Source organism: Protopterus annectens, chromosome 11.part0, assembly GCF_019279795.1.
Source record: "Protopterus annectens isolate FY-2018-M chromosome 11.part0, PAN1.0, whole genome shotgun sequence".
Taxonomy (NCBI): Eukaryota; Metazoa; Chordata; order Ceratodontiformes; family Protopteridae; genus Protopterus; species Protopterus annectens.
Window position 1 is genome coordinate 1,074,071,215 of NC_056745.1, and position 21,006 is coordinate 1,074,092,220.

Consider the following 21,006-nt stretch of genomic DNA (forward strand, 5'->3'; position numbering starts at 1 on the left):
ACCATAATATATACACTGGGTATAAGTGCTGGCATTTATAATATAACCATAATACATATTCAGTGTATGGGTGATGGTAGTTATAACCATAATATATACACTGGGTATAAGTGCTGGCATTTATAATATAACCATAATACATATTCAGTGTATGGGTGATGGTAGCTATAATATAGTCATTATACTTGCCTAGAATATGGGTAATAGTACTATAGCCATTACTCATACCCAGGTATGTCTGACAGTGTTTATGATATAGCCTCAAGGCATATCCTGGGTATGAGTACTTCTATTTATGATTTAGTCATAACATATACCCATGGTATGGGTGAGGGAAGCATTTAGCTCTGCTAATGGATATTAATCTCTAATGTAAAACAGAGTTGGCTTCTTTTACTCCCAAGATGAAGACAAGGGAGTAAATTGTCATAATTATCTCTATACTGTACTATGATCCTTCCCTGGTTATATATGTTATTGCTATTACACAGTTTTTTCTAATTGTTTTCACTGACGACTACAGGTACGGTTTGTTTGCCACTCCACCTTTGAACTTACACAGTGGAAAATTACAATATTAACAGAAAAGAAGAAGTGCATTTTTTATAGTTAATTGAGCTATGGGCAAGGTTTAGTCGTCTTTGGGTAGGTGTGGGATTGTTTGTGAGTGTGTGCGCGCGTGTGTGTGTGTGTGTGTGTGTGTGTGTGTGTGTGTGTGTGTGTGTGTGTGTGTGTGTGTGTGTGTGTGTATGAGGATTAGGGTAAGAATTAGTTAAGGGAATAGCTCTATAGAGTGTGTGTTGGTTCATGTTTGTGTGTGAGCCTGACTTGTGTAGTGATAATGTTACAGAAAGTATTGTCTATGTTAAAGTGTAGAGTTGGAGTTAAGGGCAGAGGCAGGATTAGCTTACATTACTAAGTGGTGCAGAGGGGCACAAACATTGGTTTGTTATTTTGTTCAAATTTTTGGTGTCATGATTTTCTATATTTTAAATGTGATACTTTCAGATTCCTACATTTCCTGTTTATGCATATATAGCTATATATTTGCACACATGCACACAGACACATATTTAAATTTGCACATTGTGAAAATTATACATATTTTCACATTGTAATCTAATCCTTTACATTTTCTTTACTCACCTGCAATCTACTCTCTACCTGTAGTTGCACCTCTTTTATTACTTCCCTAAGCCTTCATTATTCTTGGAAATTAAAACAAAATCTTCAGCATAAGGCATACCTAACAGTAGATGAACCCCTTCCACAATCTCACTTTTAGTTGTTTATGATATGTTATTACACTTCCCACAGATTGCATTCACTGCCAACATAAAGACTACTCTGGTAAAACAGAATTCCTACTGGGCTACTTCTTCAATGTTAAACCTTGTCCACAACTATCCATTCATTAAAACTTTTATCCAAGCCTTTCCATAAACTGACTTCAGCACCTGTAACTTCTCTGTTATACATAGCTTTCCATTATGTCCACACTTGTCATGACAGAAAAGGCTTTAGTCACGTCACAATATCAGTCGTGTTATCTTTTGTCCCCTTATTATAGTATTTGCAACTTCATTCACTATAATCAACATTTCCTTTGTTTGTTGACCTGTAATACCATAAATTCTATCACCACTTCTATCCACCATTATATTAATAAATATACTGGGCAACATTTTCCCTTAGTTGCTATAAATACCATGTTGGATTTCTCCTGAAAATAGGCAATGCCTAGTGGGACTAACCCTATCAAGAGCTGTAAATATGTAAACATATTCAAACTATTAAGCACCCGCATGGTGACACATCTACTGCTCTTGAAATGCAAGGGCCAAATAGCACCATTCAGCAGTGGCCCTGGGACTGAGCAGACAAGACTTCCAGGGGATATGTAGTCACTTGCCTTCTCCAAACCCACAATATGTGTCGACAGTACAGTCCTGGCAAAGATTAATACTATCTGTGTAAAGGCATACATCTGATCATTGTACGTTAAGGGTATATTCTGCATCACTCCTTCTGAATCAGAGACTCGAGTTTTGGATGGACTTTTCTCTCCAGTACTCCTGCATAGGCCTTTGAAGTGAGATTAAGAAATATGATCCCTGCATAACAGGAGTGAACCCCCCTGAAAAAAGCATAAGTGTTTTGTTGTTACGTTGTTTTGGCTTTCAGTCTTTTGTATTGATATTAGCCATTTGATGTTTCTGTTTTTTGATGTTTTGAAGTACACCTTTATAAACACAGACTGTTCACCTCATTTGTCAATGGATCTGAATGCATGGAATGCAGGGAGTGCTGTCAATACACAGGAATCATGCTTCTGTAATTATATTAATAAAGATGTCTTTGAGGTTAAAGAAGGCCTTACGTTCACAAACTTTGTTGTTTAGACTTCTGGCATTCAGCACTGCTACCTTATTATCTAGAGGGGAGATTAAAATGTTGGAATATCTATCAGGTGAAATCTGCGTAAAAAGATACTATGAATATTGCAAAAGTTTTGGCCAATATGTGAAAACCAAGGGGTGAAAGACACAGGCCATCTCTGACAAAGCAGGTGGGTCCATTGACCATTTCATCCCATACAAATACTCACACACAGAAGCATATGTACACACACACACACACACACACACACACACACACACACACACACACACACACACACACACACGCACACACATGCACACACACACACACACACACACACACACACATACACACACACACACACACACACACACACACACACACACACACACACAAACCAACACTCTGGATCCCCTAGAATATCAAAAATTTACTAGGAATTATTGAAGGCAATTATTTTATACTTGAATTTAGGCATTATATTTAGTGATGGTAGAATGCTAGTCAATGGTAGAGCCTTACCCTCTTTGAAGAAATGAGCAGAGGTCAACAATATCTTTTTGCATCTCCCACCCACAGGGTTGAACACCTGATATCAAGCCCACACACAGGTAGTTACAAGGATGCAACTGTATCTTGGGTGGTGCATAGACAATGTGGCCCTAGTTACATCCCTAATCCTTGCACCGGAGAAGCAGTTGTAAGGCTGTAGTTTGCTAGCCTGGTAAGTGTTTTGTCTGTATGTCTTACAATGAAGCCACCCAAGACTAATATTTCTTAGATGTGCTACAGGCATATGGGGCTTTAAGAGTACAGACATGCAGCACAGGTGACTCCCAGAAACAGCAAGTGTAAGTGTAGTTGCAGATGTAGGTGTGGTCGTATTTGGGCTACATGACTGAGGTCAGCTCGTAGAATGTCCAGTAGGCCTAGAAAGTTTAGGCAATGATCTCATTGCTACCTCAGAATATGTAGGAGAAATGTTTTAGTGTTGTGGTAATGTACTGTTGATATTGTGGTGTGTACTGACAGCAAATGGGATGGAGATATTAGCCTCCAATTTAGGCATATAGGTTCATCTTTTGCAGGTGAAACCAATATGTTTTTGAAGAAGTGAGTTGTCTATAAATATGAGGCTTCAGTGCTTCAGAAAATCAATTGACAGAAGTCTGGCTAAGGATGAAGCTAATGTGTTAGGACTCCGTGGTAGCAGGTAGTGATTTTTTTTGAGGGGGAAGGCTTTTAATTGCACATAAAACAGTTAAGAATATTTATCTAAAATCAGTGCAAAAGAGTGATGTTTGATAATACACAATATATAAACACCCAGCTTAGTTACAATAGTAAGGAGGACCAATTTTGAGTGAGGAGTGGACAACTTTAGATCCATTGGGTCTAAAAACAAATAGGAAACAGGATGGGAGGGTGACAAATGTTTTTCATATAGAAGGCTGCTTCAGTGAGTTTTCTCTGTAAAACTATGGAATGATTTTTTTCCCCTTTAAATACAAACACTGGTCTCTAGGTCCTCCTTGAGTACACAAGTAATTAACTTTTAAATTCTATGACTTACCAAGAGACATAGCTTTCTTCTTTCCTCACTAGAAATTTTAATAGTTTAACATCACTGTAAATAAAAATAAGCACTACAATCAAGCAAAAAAAAAATATACAACAAATAATGTATGAAAAATAAATCAAGACATTTACCTTTCCCACACAACTGTCATTTATATGGCAGAGTCTGCTTCAGTGAGTTTTCTCATGAAAAAACCTGAAGGCTCCCAACCCTACTAGTATGGCATGGAAGGCTTATTTCTTTAACTTGGTAGCTTCTATCATTGCCTCCATCACCAGGCACTGCTGGTGCCCACCAGTGTGTTCTTGACATAGCATTATGGAAACTGTGACCACTATTTGGCTACTACTCATTGGCAGTAATATAGCTAAAGTGGGATGAGAGGGGCAACTGCCAAGAGCAAAGTGTTGGGGCTTGTGGGGGCATGATCAGCTGATCCCAATCTCTCTTTAATGTGGTACCAACTTTTAAAAGATGGTATTGCATTTGCAGTCAAACCTGAGTGCTGTAGTTCTCCACGTGTGGTCTAAACTATAAGAACTGCTTATTACATTGCAACAAGCAGTTTGTTACAGTCATAGAATAAAACTAAAACCTGAGCGCTGTTGCATTCCATACAGGCAGGGTATATCTGTAGCTCCTGTTCACTACATTGGTGGTTGCTACAGTTTAAAAAGACTTTTTTAATTAAAACATGAGTTCTGTAGTGCTCTATGCATGCAGGGTATAAAGTGTAGCAACTGTCTGTTACAGTTTAAAAAGTAGATTTTTTTTTTAACTAAAACATTTGCACTGTAGCACTCTGTGCATGAAGGGTATAAAGTGCAGCAACTGTTTGCTACATTTGAGCATATAGTTGCTACAGTTTAAAAGAGGACTTTTTTAATAAAATATGCTGAAGGAGGGTCAGGGCAGGGAACAGAAACAGGACTTAAATGTCTGGGGCAGGAGGGAGGGGGGAGCATGTAATACCTCTGGCCACCTGGAAGAGCTGGGGGACTAGATCTAATGTGATAAGATGATTGCTTACCATGTAGCGAGCGGCTTATTACACTGAATTGTTTTTTTTTTTTTTTGGCTCTTCACTTGAAGAGCTGAGGGAGTGTGATGCTGGTCCATAGTAGGGGCTCAGGACACTGGTTGAACCAGCTATGCTTCTGCTTATTGCCACTACTGTCTGAATTACTGAGCTTCTGAACTGGATCCATTCACACTTTCTGTCCTGTACCACTACAAGAATGTGATATAAACATTTCTATAAGTGGGTGTTGAACTCACCCACCTGCATAGAAGCATTAGTCCGATATTTTCTCCACCTAGTGGTAATCATTTGTCAGAGCAGCACCTCTCTTTACCTGTACAGCTAGAACAAATGACCTCTGAATTGATGATGTGACTACAGGGTCAATCATGAGGTATTTTGTTAGCAAGTATACTTATGAGTATCATTGTATTCAGACACGGTGTTTGTTCCAGACAATCCCTGACTAGTATGGAAAAATTCATCACTCGACATCAGATAAGGCAAGTGGGTCTTTCCACTCATGCCACTCCAGGTCTTTCTACCACAACCCTCTTGAATATTGAAGTCTCTCAACAGCATCACATATTCAGTAGACTGTGTATTACCAAGCGCCACACCCACAATCTCTAATACAATGAATACTCTTTTAAATAAAAAGAGCATGTTACGGTGAGTCTTTTATCTGTTGCCAAAAAAAAAAAAACAGTTTTACAACATGCATCCAGGGACTTGTGACTCTCTCCTCACTGGCCTGAGGCCATTCCTGAGATTCACATTCCAAATAAGAGATTATCCAACGTTTAGAAGTTAGATTCCACAATCTGTGCTGTGTATAGAGATAAAATCAACTAAATATTGCTGTTAATTTTAAACCTCCTACTCTAATGGACCTACTGTACAAAGCAAATAGCCTCAGAATTGCCTGATCTAGGAACCTAAACTTCATCTGCAACACAAACAGGACATGTTGGAGGGACAAATGTGTGTCTCAGTAATGACTTCTTCTCTGGAACAGGCTTCCCATCTATGTGAAGCAGAATTCTTTGCTAACTCAGTTCAAGTGTAATTTAGACCAGTGTTTGGATAATCAGAAAATGACCCCTGGTCAGGCACCATGTTGTCTGTTAAATACACACAGCCTTTAAATAGCTGACCACCTATGCCAAAGCCTACATATACCCCCAAAATAACCCTATGGCATCAAAACTTCTTAGACACATTTGTGAATACCTCTCAACGTCTTAGCACAAGAAATTTAGACAGCCTAAAATAAATGGGGAGACAAAGGACCAAAAATAGTGAAAGATTTTAAATATTGCAGAATTTGTCTTAACATGCATTTTCTGAAGGATGGTGAAGTTTGAAATTCAGATGTTTGTTATTATTTAATTACTTCAATCCTCAGTGATTTGCAGGAAAACCACAAATTGTATGAAGAACAGAACAAAAATATGAGGCAAAACTCTGGACATTCTGTGAAAATCTAGACAGTTGAGAGGTATGCCCCTGGGGTCATTAACCTAGTATTAAGACAAGAATCTATGAACTTTCCATACAAACTTACATTCCTTCCCAAGTAGAGAGGTGGCATTCCCTATTGCAGGATTCAGCTTCTTTTGAGATAGCCTAGTCAATTCTTCTCTTTCCTACTACATGACAGACATCACATGAGGTGTCCATACTTTGCCTTGCAGGTGGTGAGCCCACAAAGCAGACCAACACAGTTTATTGTTCTCCCCAAACTAGCCAGACTAAATAGTTCAGTTGGCCTCCATGAGCTTGCCAGCAAACATCACCCACAGATGTGGGTGTGTCATGTAGCTCTAATACATCTGTTAAAAAAAATAAAAACAAACAAACAAATAAATAAATAAATAAATATATACACTTGCATTATATAAGCTTATAAACTTAGGTACAATTTTTTTTTAAAATTACATTTTGAGAGCAGAGACTGTCCTATATTTTCACAGTCGGAGGGGTTTCAGACATTACTTACTCATACATGTTAATATGCAAACAATGATTGCTTGAAACCACTGTGCATTGTTTTACAGAGTATCTCCCACTTCCATGTTGTGTATCCATGAAGTTGGTAGAAGTAAGTTTGTGGGATTTGGGGGCATTCCCCTCAGTGTGTGAGGTATAGGATGACTTATTCCCCCTGAAAAATGACCTGTGACATTAGCACACAGGTTATACATCAGATTTGCGCAGTCATGACAGCCAAAGTTATTTTCTGATCATTTGCTCTTCACTTACATGCTGGCTACAAGTGCAGACTTGTTCATAATGAAACTACTCAAACTTGTGACATTAAGTACTTGTGTGAAACAAAAACAAAAACAAAAAAGGAGACTAGGCCCAATTACACCCCATGAAGTCTTTTATCCCCTTACTCTATGTTACACCGGGGTTGTTGTATCTTGCCAAAAGAATGACCACTGGCAGGAAATGTATTGCCTATCATGCTCTTTCTCTGAGGTGCACTGACCTTGGATCATCTGCAATTAAATTTTATTTATTTATTTTACATTTGTTAACCAGGAAAGTCCAACTTGGAACAAGCCAATTTTCAGCAGAGGGAGAAGCACTCCAGACGCTTGTCTTTGTAATGTGGGAGGAAAACAGAGCACCCAGAGGAAACCCACACAAACATAGGGAAGACATGCAGACTCCACACAGAGGGAACCCCAGCCGAGAATCGAAATGGAAAACCTCTTGCTGTGAGGCGACAATGCTACCGCTGCACTACTGCTCCGTCTCACTCATTCAGTAAAGAAATGAGCAATGTAACCTGATCAAATGAGCTTAAAGAAGGGAATATAAACTAGATTTTACTATTCCTGTCCTGAATAAATGTCCCTAATTCCTTAATTGAACCACTACAGGGATCAGAGTTTTGAAACTTCCTTTTTGTAGCTCTCTCATTAGTCCAATGTTTCAGGACTGAACGTACAAAGGGCATAAACCTATATAATTCTAAGGATCACATGCAGATCTTCACATCATCCACACCAACAAGATCATGATCTCAGAAGAGGATTAAAATGTTTTCTGTTATTTTGTTTGTTGCACATGTTAACATGAAAACAATGATGGGAGATCATGTATTTTGCTTTGCAAAAGCATTACTTATTTAAAGAATAACATGTTATAGTGGGTGGTTATCAGTGGACATATTACCATGTCTCATGGTGTACTCTACCTACCTGAGACATGACAGTTTCCAGAAATAATGCACACCCTGTGGTGCATTATACTTATTATAAATTGGATCCACAATGTAAAAGTTAAAATGTGCAGCACATGTGAACTTCATCATGGCTAAGAACCAACAGGGTTTTAAGACTCTTGTTGTCCACTTTATAACAAAGTCAGTAATATACATTTATAGTAATAAGTCTACCATGCTTGCAATGTAGTACACTGAAATCATGACAGGTAGTATTTCCTTGTTTTACATATTAAATGTTTCCATCAGAAAAAAACATGCATCCTTGCCTGTGAATGTGAGTTTAAACAATATGAAACAAATATAAAATGAGCTGCCTAAAACATGTTTTTAATAAATGTATTGCCATATTTAATAAACTAAGATGGATCATATGTCTAGGGCTTTGCAAAAGGAATTATCCATTCTACATTCTGATTCCATTAAATGTTTCATGTAATGCAAGTTTTACCTGCCACTGCTGGAAAGGTGTGCTGCTACAGAGATTCTGAAGTTGGTAAATCATCAGCACTGCTTCCAAGTCAACATCATTCTGTGGAGCAGACAGCTGGCTTCTTGAAGAGATTTCCTCATCAATGTTCCTCCAGGAATCTTCAGCTTGGTTGTTTGCATTACTTAGTAGACTGCATATATATGGCAATGTGAGTTTCCAGTATGTAAGTCCTGGTTTGTTTACCTGAAAATAAAGGCAATGTAAAGGTTACAAAACCATTTTAAAGTACTTTAATGGAAATTAAATTTACCTGTAAAGCCTGGACATTTATTCCTACCACACGTCACTTAATCAGAGCCTTCACAAAAAATGCTAATCAAGAAGGAACTTAGTTTACATTTTTAACAAATCCAGTAGCCTTGTTTTGGTTTTTGCGTGCATGACCAGCACTGCAATGGAACCAATGCAATTTGAGAAATGTTAGCTGTTTGCAAGTAATAATGCAGGCTGGTATTACAATGAAATAACAGACTACACAGGCATGTTATGATGCCCACCCCTTCAGACAGAGAACCTCCATCATGGCTAACAACCTCCAGCTCCAAAATGTGAAACACAACCTCTCATAATGTGGAACAAATGGGCAAAATGTGGAACATTTACTGACAGCTTTCTAACAACTTTAACTAGGAAGCTCATAGGATTGTTAAAATGTGATATTTTTACTTATGCAATAGTTCTTTTAATGAATTAATATGATTCAGTTCCATTTACCATGGCTATCAGTTAAAAATTTCCTAACATTGAATGTGTGACAGACCTTACAATGTGAAACTTTGAGGAACATGAACTCTTTAAGACCTCCAAATGAATATTCCTCATAATGAGGTACACTTGAGGGGTATGACTTCCATACCTCTGGAAGGTCTGCTATTTCTCTGTAATGCCTACATTTGAGGGCATTACTGTGCTTAAAAATTGGATATCAATTAAATTGTTTTATACTGGCTTTAATTTTTGCCATTTTTGTATACATATATATATATATATATATATATATATATATATATATATATATATATATATACCCACATATACACAAACACACAGTCTCAGAGTTAGTTACATGTATACACACAAAAAAGATGTGAAGGCAGACAGTGTCACAGACACATACAGAAACTCAGCTGCAAAACAACAAACTGGCAAACAGATTCCAAAACTGCACACCTTATTAAACCTTCTGGTGCCATAGCTAACCTTCCATAGAAGTTCATTAGAGAGTTACATACAAAATAAAGTTTTAAAAATTCTAGCAATCCAATAAAAACTACTCATCAATTAAACAATACATAATCAAATTAAATCAGACACTTCCAGTTATAGTCCATGTTTGTCACCCTAGGGAACAATGTACTATCTTATTATTTTATGAGATTTTTTTAAAGCATTCTTAAGAGTTTACATTTTGCAGTTTAACATCTCTCACATGTTCATGTGGTCTGTTTTTAAAATGTCTCTCCTATATATACCTATTCACAAGGTCATTTGATGGCATAAAGTAGACCACCTGTTGTACACGTATACTTGGCACTTATCTCAAGCCTCATTGTATTTAAAACACTACATGATCCACAGGGGTAATTTCCCCATTATTTATCGGATCATTATTAAAATATTTCTTTGGATGCTTATAGTGGCTATGTACAAGCATGTCACCTATATTGCAACTCCTTTTAAAAAGAAACACTGGGGTCCCATGTAATATACTACTAAAAAGCTTTTATCTTGAGTTAAAAATTTCCAATAGAGTTTAACTGGTTCTAGAAAATAAATTATAAGCAGTAACAACATACAAGCTTATTCTCATGAAAAAACTTCTTTCCTTCTTGCATTCATTTTTTTCATAAATGTAATGAGAACTTCATTATTAACCAGTTTAAAATAGGAATCTGCCATCTATATTTCATCATAATTCCTATTAATAAAATCCCAAATGCACACTTACCATTCTATTATATATATATTATAGTCTGGGCCCACTATAAGTGCTCATCTGCTAGTAGCTCACAGCACACCTCCACAATGCCAGTTACTCTGAACAGCAAGTACCCCAACTATTGCTACTCTGATCCTACTTAATTAAATGGTCCTCCTACCAGCTGATCCTACCAGTGCCCTAAATCTGACCCTAAACCTCCAACCCATTCCTTAAACCTAACATGAATTCTTGCTCCCCATACCAAACCATAAAACTCCTGTCTTGCTTTCTAAACCTATAGACATCAATTGCTGCCTAATCCTAAAACTCCACTCACCCTTTTACATCTCAAATCCTCAATTGGTCCCTAAATTAAAACTCCACTCAGCCTCCCTAACTCCAAAGTCCTCAGTCACACCTAAAACTCCACTCTCCCTCCCTAAATCTAAACCTTTACTCCCCCCTCACTAAATCTAAACTCACTGATTGCTCCCTAGAGCTAAACTTCCCTTCCTCTTCCTAACCCTAAATTCATCTTCCTCTCCCAACTGAAAAACTTCTCTCTTTAAACATAAATCCCTCCTCCTGATTGCTGCCTGTAACCTCTAAGCTACATCCCCAACTCCCTTCCCAATACCTTGTTCAAACGTGAGCAATGCATCTGAGTAAGGTGTAGCAGCTCCACTCCTTTTGCACATGGCTGAGGCCCCTTTCCCTAAACCATTATTTGTGTCTGAGTGTAAGTGATAGCTTCGGCAAGTTACAGGAATATCAAGTCCTTGCTGGCAATATGGTGGTCTTCGAGAAAATGGGACTCTGGCACGTGTAGTAGATCTCTATACTCTTATGTATCAGTATCAGTATCTCGAGGAAGTAGCAATTTACTTGATGAGTCAAATTCTGGTTTAGGCTTCCAGACTCGAAAATGGGCTTTATCTAGCCCTGACTTAATCAACTAACCGGATAAATTTGCCTATAGATCTGTAATTCATAAAAGTAATATCATAATATAGTTGGAAGAACAATCCTAGAAAAATAGTGTTATATTATTACTGTTTATATTTTACAAACCTATTGTTCATAGGTAAATACTAGGCTAACAGTCTGCAGACTATTGCAAGCCTAGCCAACAACTAGAGATCAGAATCAAAGCTTGTGCTACATATTTGTGCGGTAAAGACCTTAATCATTATGTCAGATCTCTCACAGTGTTTACAGTGTTTTAATAACCTAATTATTAAACAATGAACCCCATTTTAGACTTTATTATTTTAAAATAAATGTAAATGTGTTATTTTTATTGTAATGTGAATCTCAGAATTAAAATGCCTTGTTTGTAATATTAAAGAACACCTGAGTTAAGTAAAATGTCACGGCATGTACTTTAATTTACTCCACCTTTAGTAGCTGTAAATGCAGATAAAAGAAAAATGTTGTGAGAATCATAAAAGTTTAGTCTCAGTGGAAGTAGTTTACTCCAAATTAATATATTTGTATAACTATGTGTTACTCTGCAGTAATCCATGTGCATGGATTTTATGGCTTTATCAATCCAGCATCTCTGTAATGAAATCTATTTATAAAATTAAAATGAAATATCAAAATATTGAATTAGTTCAACATATATATATATATATATATATATATATATAAATATGTGTGTGTATGTATGTATGTATGCTCACCATACTAAAGGATATTAAGGGCAAACGAAAGGAGTACCTAGCCAGCAGTACTCTGCTCACCATACTAAAGGATATTAAGGGCAACAGCAGTACTCTGCTCACCATACTGAAGGATATTAAGGGCAAATGGAAGGAGTACCCAGCCAGCAGTACTCTGCTCACCATACTAAAGGATATTAAGGGAAAACGGAAGGAGTACCTAGCCAGCAGTACTCTGCTCACCATACTAAAGGATATTAAGGGCAAATGGAAGGAGTACCTAGCCAGCAGTACTCTGCTCACCATACTAAAGGATATTAAGGGCAAATGGAAGGAATACCTAGCCAGCAGTACTCTGCTCACCATACTAAAGGATATTAAGGGCAAATGAAAGGAGTACCTAGCCAGTAGTACTCTGCTCACCATACTAAAGGATATTAAGGGCAAACGGAAGGAGTACCTAGCCAGCAGTACTCTGCTCACCATACTAAAGGATATTAAGGGCAAATGGAAGGAGTACCTAGCCAGCAGTACTCTGCTCACCATACTAAAGGATATTAAGGGAAAACGGAAGGAGTACCTAGCCAGCAGTACTCTGCTCACCATACTAAAGGATATTAAGGGCAAATGGAAGGAGTACCTAGCCAGCAGTACTCTGCTCACCATACTAAAGGATATTAAGGGCAAATGGAAGGAGTACCTAGCCAGCAGTACTCTGCTCATCATACTAAAGGATATTAAGGGCAAACGGGAGGAGTACCTATCCAGCAGTACTCTGCTCACCATACTAAAGGATATTAAGGGCAAACAGAAGGAGCACCTAGCCAGCAGTACTCTGCTCGCCATACTAAAGGATATTAAGGGCAAATGGAAGGTGTACCTATAGATGATTCTGAATGATGAAACCTCACATGAGCTGTACTGCTACATTCACATCTTGCATTGAAAGAAGAAGTAGAAACCCTCCGAGAAGAGTACAAAGTGCATTAATAAAAATGAAGTGATGGAGAGGGGTAGACTTAGATGAAGTTGTAGCAGATCTGATGAAGATGGGTTCTTTAAGGAAGAAATGTCTCTAAAGAGTATTCACTATGATATGTGGAGGATGTGGGGGGAGAGGCATACCTCAAACAAATGGAAAGTAAGCATTCTAGTACCAGGGTAAAAGAACAATGGCGATACTCTCATCTGTGAGCAGTACGGCGGTATCACACTCTTATCACGTTGCATAAAAGTGCTGAAGAGGGTCATCAATAAATGGATGCCCAAAGTAGTAGAAAGTAAGAGTTGAGATGAGCAGTTATTCAGATAATGCAGTGCCAATGACCTGATGTTTGTACTGAGCCACATAATGAAGAAGAAACTGGAAGAGAGGGAACAGTTCAAGTGGGCATTCTTAGACTTAGAGAAAGCATATCACAAGATTGTATTTAATTTATTTATTTTACATTTAATTAGTACATCTTGGCATGAAGACTCCTTTTCAGTGGAGGCCTGGAAGGAAAAGCTCCATACAATTTAATCTAATAGAAAACTTTATTACATACAGGCAAGGCTTAAGACTACAGTAATACAATGTAAATCTAATATCAATATTAGCAAAGGTTAAAACTATAATAGATGTAATCATCAGTCATTGAAATTTGGTTATATATTTTGTAGTATGTATAACAGGAGACTCAAAATACTTGCATGGATATTTGCATGATGATTAGTTTCACAGTGATGAGGTGTCCTGTACTGACTGCTACATTTGATTGTCTTTTGCCTAGAAAGGTGCTGGTGGGCACCACTTGGTGACATGTGGCTGGAGAGAGAGAGAGGACTGGATGCTGGTTGTTACAGATGAATTGGTAGGTTGGTATTGGTGGGGAAGGTTGAAAGGAAGGTGATAGATGGAGATTAGTGGATGGATGATGATGATGATGTGTGTGTGTGTGTGTGTGTGTGTGTGTGTGTGTGTGTGTGTGTGTGTGACATTTATTATCCTGGAGATATACAGCTGCATAGCCAGGAAGTAGTAAGATGTTCTCTCAGGCAGGCCTTGAAGGTTTGCTGATTTTCAAATTGATTGAGGGTAGATGGAAGGGTGCTCCAGATCCGCAGAAGCATTGGTAGAATTAGTGCAGTTTATGTACACGAACACAGTGAAACAAGTATGGACAGTGTACAGACTCACAGAGAATTTTCCAATAGGAGTTGTTGTGCATCAGGGTTCACTCTTGTTCATTCTAGTGATGGACTACAGTGACAGGCTGAAGGGGCAGATCATTAAAGATGTTGTAGACTGACGATGTGGGACTGCAAGTAGACTCTGAACACACAGGATGAAACTGTGTACACAGAAGACACTGCCATAGCAGCAAAAGGAGGGAAATGAGAAGATAGGAAATACTGAAATGAGTTAACAGCTTCGTGCAACTGGGAAGTCTGAATAAGGAGGCCAGAGCTGGTACTAGAGGTACCACAGCCAAGTGGCACAAGGTGTCAGGAGTGGTGTGTAACAGGAGAATGATAATGTGTATAAAACAGTGGTGCCACCTGTACTTCTCTATGATACAGAGGCCTGGACAGTGAAGGCAGAGCAGCTGAGGAAGCTAGTGCTGATGAGACAGAGTGAATGAGACAGGTAGTAGGATATACACTGTGGGACAGACAAAGAAATGAGGAAATCAAAGTGGAAGCCAAAGTTGCCCAAGTTGTAAAAGGGTCAATGAGAACAGATTGTATAGAAAAAAAAACAGTAGTTATACTCTCTGATATGAGATCCCTCCTTCATATCTATTAATCTGGTCAGAAGGAGGATGCAACAAGCTTTTGCAAGTTTTATAGTAACACATGGAAAAAACAGAATATTTGTCACTGAAGATAAGGTGCACCAACCTCACAATTAGCCACTCTGAATTTGCATATTGCACATGAGCACTGACAGTGTTGTTATCCAGCAAAATCAGAGCAGAGAATATGAATATGATAGTAACAGTGCAATCGCAGTAACTAGATACTAGTATGGAAACTAGGCAGGCTAGTCTGGGATGGTTAGTGCACTACTGTCTAAATCACAAGACAGAAAAGCAGGAACTGGGATTAGAACAAAGGTGCACTTTTTTTCCTGAGGGTCCAAGAACTGCAAAGTGTCAGAAAACAACATTAATCACTTGTAACATAACAGTACACTTGAAAGCAGTGGAGAGATCGTTCTCAGAAAGATATATGTACAGTGATTGTTACAAAGTTTATCTTAGGATTAAAATAAGCCATTCAAAACATGTGGTACCAAAGGGACCTGTTAAAAGAGACCCCAGTCTTACAATCAATGAAATTAATTGATTCCACAAAATCAGAGCAAAATAGCCAAAACAATATCTGCCAAATCAACAGATAGTAATAGAGCAGTCCATGAACCATGTAGTCCATAAAAAAATAAACCATAAAATAATGAAGACTGTTTTTATTTAAAATTGGTAAGCTCTTTCGCATAAAAGCTTCTTCAGACCATCAAAAGAAACAGTGGTCAGAACTCATTTAAAAACTATGCATCTACCAATCAACTTGCACTAAAATACAAATACATCAATTTAAAGTGGAACTGACAAAATTAATGCCATGCATCCAAGTCAAACACAGGATAACGCAACCAAACTGAAAACCATATATATATAAAAATGTAAAAATATATATACAAAAATACATAAATATAAAATTAAATAGGAAAATCTCAAAAAACACAATTAGCATCATAATTACCTAATCAAAAGTTTCCTGGATTTTAATGTGGGCTTAATAGAGGCACTCTCATTTAAGCCTCTTCAGGTTGCACTTGTTCTTAAACAAAAATGTAAATAAAAATGTACATTTTTGTTTAAGAACAAGCGCAAACTGAAGAGGTTGTTATGTCATCCTAGAGATAGTGGTAGACATACCGATGGTATGAGTGGTACCCATCCGTATGGAAGCTGCAACTTTTGTGGCTATCTTGATATTACAAAGGTCTTTGTACATCCTGATACAGGCCAACATTTTAATTTTGAGATTGATGCAGATTGTAGAACATCACATGTAGTTTACCTTGCTAAGTGTGTGACCTATAGGTCATTTTACGTTGGAAAAATGGACAGGCTACTTAGAGATAGAGTCAGGGAACCCATTTATAACATCAGAATTAGGTCACAAACTAATGCTTTATCTAAACATATTATGGCACAGGGGGATGAACATACCTTTAGATTTATGGTAATAGATTTGGTTAGACCTACTATATGAGAAGGTGACATTTGGAATTTAATGGAGAATAAGGAGGTGAAATGGATATTGAGGCTTAGGGCCAATAGAGGCAAGGGTTTAAATGAGAGAGCCTCTATTAAGCCCACATTAAAATCTAGGAAACTTTTGATTAGGTAATTATGATGCAAATTGTTTTTTGAGATTTTCATATTTAATTTTATATTTATACATTTTTGCATATATATTTTTACATTTTTATATATATGGTTTTCAGTTTGGCTGTGTTATCCTGTGTTTGACTTGGATATATGGCATTAATTTTGTCAATTCCACTATAAATTGATGTATTTGTATTTTAGTGCAAGCTGATTGGTAGATGCATAGTATTTAAATGAGTTCTGACCACTGTTTCTTTTGATGGTCTGACATAATACTGGAAGGTATCTGCCAGATGTTTGTAACCTGGCTCTGTGATCAGGCAACAGCCTGTCACACTGAGAGGATGAATGAAGATATAAGGTTCCACCAGCACATTTAAGTGTAAAGGGGTCTCACTCTAAGCAAAGGTCAGTAAGAAAAAAAATATTTTAAAAAAGGTTTAGTAGGTACAGTCAGCCAGCTCAGATCCTGCAGCACAGGGATGATTTTGTAAGACTCGGAAAACACATTCAGAACTTTGAATACAGAAATCTACTGCAAGTAAGGGAAGTCTGTACCCAAGGATCTCCAGGTAAAGAGCACTACAGCTTTTGAGAAGCAGTAAAACAAGTGTATGTGTATTTGTTGCCGGTTTTTCAGACAAAAGGTGTTTGATCCAAGTGATAGCCTTCAGAAGGAGGTAGGACTTTCTGATAACTACTGACATCTGATCATTCAGGGTCAACAGGTTCTTAAAAAGTGCATTGAGATTTTTTTCTAATTGTTTTTTCCATCATATTGTTGAACTATCAAGCGTCTACCATCAGCTCAATCCAGATTTTTGCCTTGAATGCAGATGCTAAATGACTATCTACAAAAAAGATAAGAGGGAATACAAAATGGCAGATGGCAGCGTGCAGCAACACAGTCTTAGCTTTTGAAGTACTGGCTTTATTTTCACTAATACTCATCCAGCTGATGAAATCAGGCAGTACTGCAGGGTGGTAAAATCAGACGGCTGGTCTTGTGAAAAAGAAGGATATTCCTGGATGTCATCAGAGCTGCGATGACACCCCATGTCCCTAACCTCAGAAATAACATAGACCTGTACAGGGGAGCCAAAATTACTCCACATCACAAATTATAACTTTCTGAAGAATTATCTTCAGAGCTCACCTGATGAAAATGACCTGAGAAGTAAGAGGTGTTTCACTCAAGTACACTGTCATAGATACCACGCTATGTTTTAAGGCACTCCAAAAGGATCTCATGTTCCATGATGTCACTGAGAGATAAAACATAATCAAGTTGGAATGTAACCCTTGGTCCCTTACTGTGAAGGCACAGACTACCCTAACAATAGCAGTCTTAGTACTTTGTCTTGATTGAAAGCTAGAGTGAAATGAGTCTATGAATCATGAGATAAAGAGATCAAGAGAACATGAGGTAATAAATAATAATATAGCTGTTTGTGTACCACATTTATAACTACCATCCTAAAAAACTGGAAGATAAAGACAGGTCAGAAAATGTTCCAGCTTGTAAGGATGTTAAGTAGGCTTCCTAAGAGTAGCAGTCAATATATATATTTTTAATTAGATGGGAAAATTAACTGACAAGTAGGTCAATACTACCTGGAAAATAACTAGACTCAAGAACTCGTAGCAAGAGCTAACTAATTTGACTGGACACAGATCTAATCCATAGTAGGGTGTATTCATGACATCTTCATAGCTAACATATCATGTCAGTCCAAACAAAATGGACAATGTAGGCCCTGCCAGATGATTTAGTACAGACAGAATCAGCAAAGATATGCCAAACTGAAGACACCTTACTTTATAGGTTCATAGGTTCATAGCTTGGTACTAGGCTATCAGCCCTAGGGCCTATACAAGTCTAGCCATAACAATTCCCTGGCTATTTCTTCCCACACTATTTACTTCCCTGGACCCCTGTCTACCAGGGCGACTGACATGATCCCAGGATGAATTTCCTTTCTCCCATCCAATCTTCAAGGTTCCTTTTGAAAAGGGCCAAAGAGGCACTTTGCTTGACATGTATGGGCAATCTATTCCAGAGTCTGGGGAGTCTTGGGGTCAGGAACCTATCCCTCCAGCATGTTTTGTTTATTGTGATGACAAGGTTTAAATCCCTGGAGCATGTGTCTCTGAGGGATTGGGATTTCTTTAAGCGCAGCATGTCCAACAGCTCTGGGTCTGACATGGCCTTGTATGTTAAGCAGAGATCACCTCTGAGTAGACCATATGCGACAGAGTATAGCTGGAGTTTTTTAAGGCGGTCAGCATAGGGCATCTGCTTTAGGCCTGTGATTCTTTTAGTGAGGTATTTCTGTGGCCTTTCCAGTTGTTGCAGATGTCTTGAGAGGTACATACCAAACAGGGCATTGTATTCTATAATGGGTCTAATGAGGGATGAGTACAATGGGACAATGACCTCCTTTTTTCTGGATGAAAAGCCCTTAGTGATGAGGTGTGCCACATAGAAGGATTTCCTGACTGTTGTGGCGATGTGGTTATCGAAGGTGAGACCACTGTCCACCTGTGTCCCTAAGTCTCTTATCACACTTTCGGTGTTTAGTGTACTGCCACCTATATGGTAATTTATGGATACATGTTTTTTCCCAAAGGGGATAACTATACATTTCTTGGCATTGAGCTTGAGCCCATGGCTCTGGCACCAAGCATCTGTTTCTGTAAGGCCCTTTTGTAGAGTATCCACATCATTTGGGGATTTAATAATGGCTCCCAGTTTGCATTCATCTGCGAACTTTGTTAGCCAGAGTCCCTTAGTGTTGGCCTGTACTTCAGAGAAGTAGATGCCAAACAAGAGCAGTCCCAGGACTGAACCCTGAGGTACTCCACTTGTCACTTGTCTGGAGCTGGATTTGGAGTCAGCTACTTTTACAGTGTGGGTTCTATCAGTAAGCCAGTTAGCAACCCATTGGGTGATGTAGGGATTAATGCCCAGCTTAGTAAGTTTATCTATGATTCCAGAGTGGGGGATGGTGTCAAAGGCCTTGGCAAGGTCTAGATAGGCTGTGTGGACCACCTTACCCTGTCCATGGCTCTGGAGACTGATTCAAAGAAGTCAATCAGGTTCAGGAGACAAGATCGGCCCTTCACAAACCCAAACTGGGTGGGGTCCAGTGTTTGAAGATTGCCAATGTCTTTGTTTATAAGTTCCATGATAATACGCTCCATGGCCTTGCAGATAAGGCTTGTCAGATTGATGGGATGGTAGTTTCCGGGATCCAAGGTGGATCCCCCCTTGTGGAGTGGGATAACTGTAGCTCTGTGCCACTCAGTGGGCACGAAACCTGAGGTGAGGTTATGATTAAACCTGACACTTAGATGAGGTGCCAGTTCATATTGCAGTTCATGTAGTACACAGCCCAGAATGTCATCTGGTCCCATGGATGCTGTATTCTTAGCTTTGGAGAGTGCATTTTTTACCTGTGTGGCTGTTATTACCAGAATTTGGCAATCTCCTGGTACTGAAATGGGCCATTTAGGGGGTGAGGGGGGGGGTTGGCACTGAATCGATCTGCCAGGATATTGGCAATATTCTTGGGATCAGTATATTTAATGCCATTCTGTTTTAGCTCAGAGCAGATCTGAGCATTGCCATTTAGATTCTTGACATAATTACAGAATGCCTTGTGGTTGTCTTTGGAATCTTTGGCAATTTTATTTTCGTAACTAGCTTTGGAGGATTTTATGAAGGATCTCAATTTCTTACTGAGGCTGGTAAGGGAGTTTTTTGCATCCTGGGATTTTCCTCTTTTCTGCAACAGTTTCTTCCTTTTGTTGTAAAGTTTGTTTATGGCAGGGGACCACCAGATTGGCTTCCTTTTTTTGGATGAGAGCATCTTGGTTCTAATTGGGATGGCACGATTCATGCATGAGTGGATGTGCTCGTACATTGCCTTAGTGTAGGATTCAGCAGTTGAACTTTCAGTTCCTGTCTGCATGGGTGTCATGAAGTTTGTCACTTCTGACTTGAGTAGCATGAAGTTGGCTTTGGAGAAGTTTTTTATGGAGGTTTCCTTACTGGAGTGTGGGGGTGGGATGTGGATGCTAAGGGTGATTAGCTTATGGTCAGACCTGACTAATGAGGGGGTGACCATAGGTGTGGAGCATTGATTTCCCATGTTGGTAATGACTAGGTCTAGGATATTGGAGCCCCTGGTGGGACTATGGATTAGTTGATCCAGGGTGTTGGAATTTATGAATTCCAAGAACCATTGGGCAAAGGTGTTGGTACATGAGTAGTTTTCCCAGTTAATGGCAGGGTAGTTAAAATCACCCAGTATTAGGGTGTTT

General features: G+C 38.5%; 1 protein-coding gene across 2 annotated transcripts in view; it reads right to left on the reverse strand.

Moving 5' to 3' along the window:
• NTS (neurotensin) overlaps nt 1-21,006 on the reverse strand; it is a 214,024-nt gene that overhangs the window by 32,914 nt on the left and 160,104 nt on the right. For both annotated transcript variants that reach the window (XM_044088428.1, XM_044088427.1), the window contains exon 3: nt 8,672-8,896. In XM_044088428.1, coding sequence (XP_043944363.1) covers nt 8,672-8,896 — 225 coding nt within the window. The remainder of the gene's footprint in view (nt 1-8,671; nt 8,897-21,006) is intronic.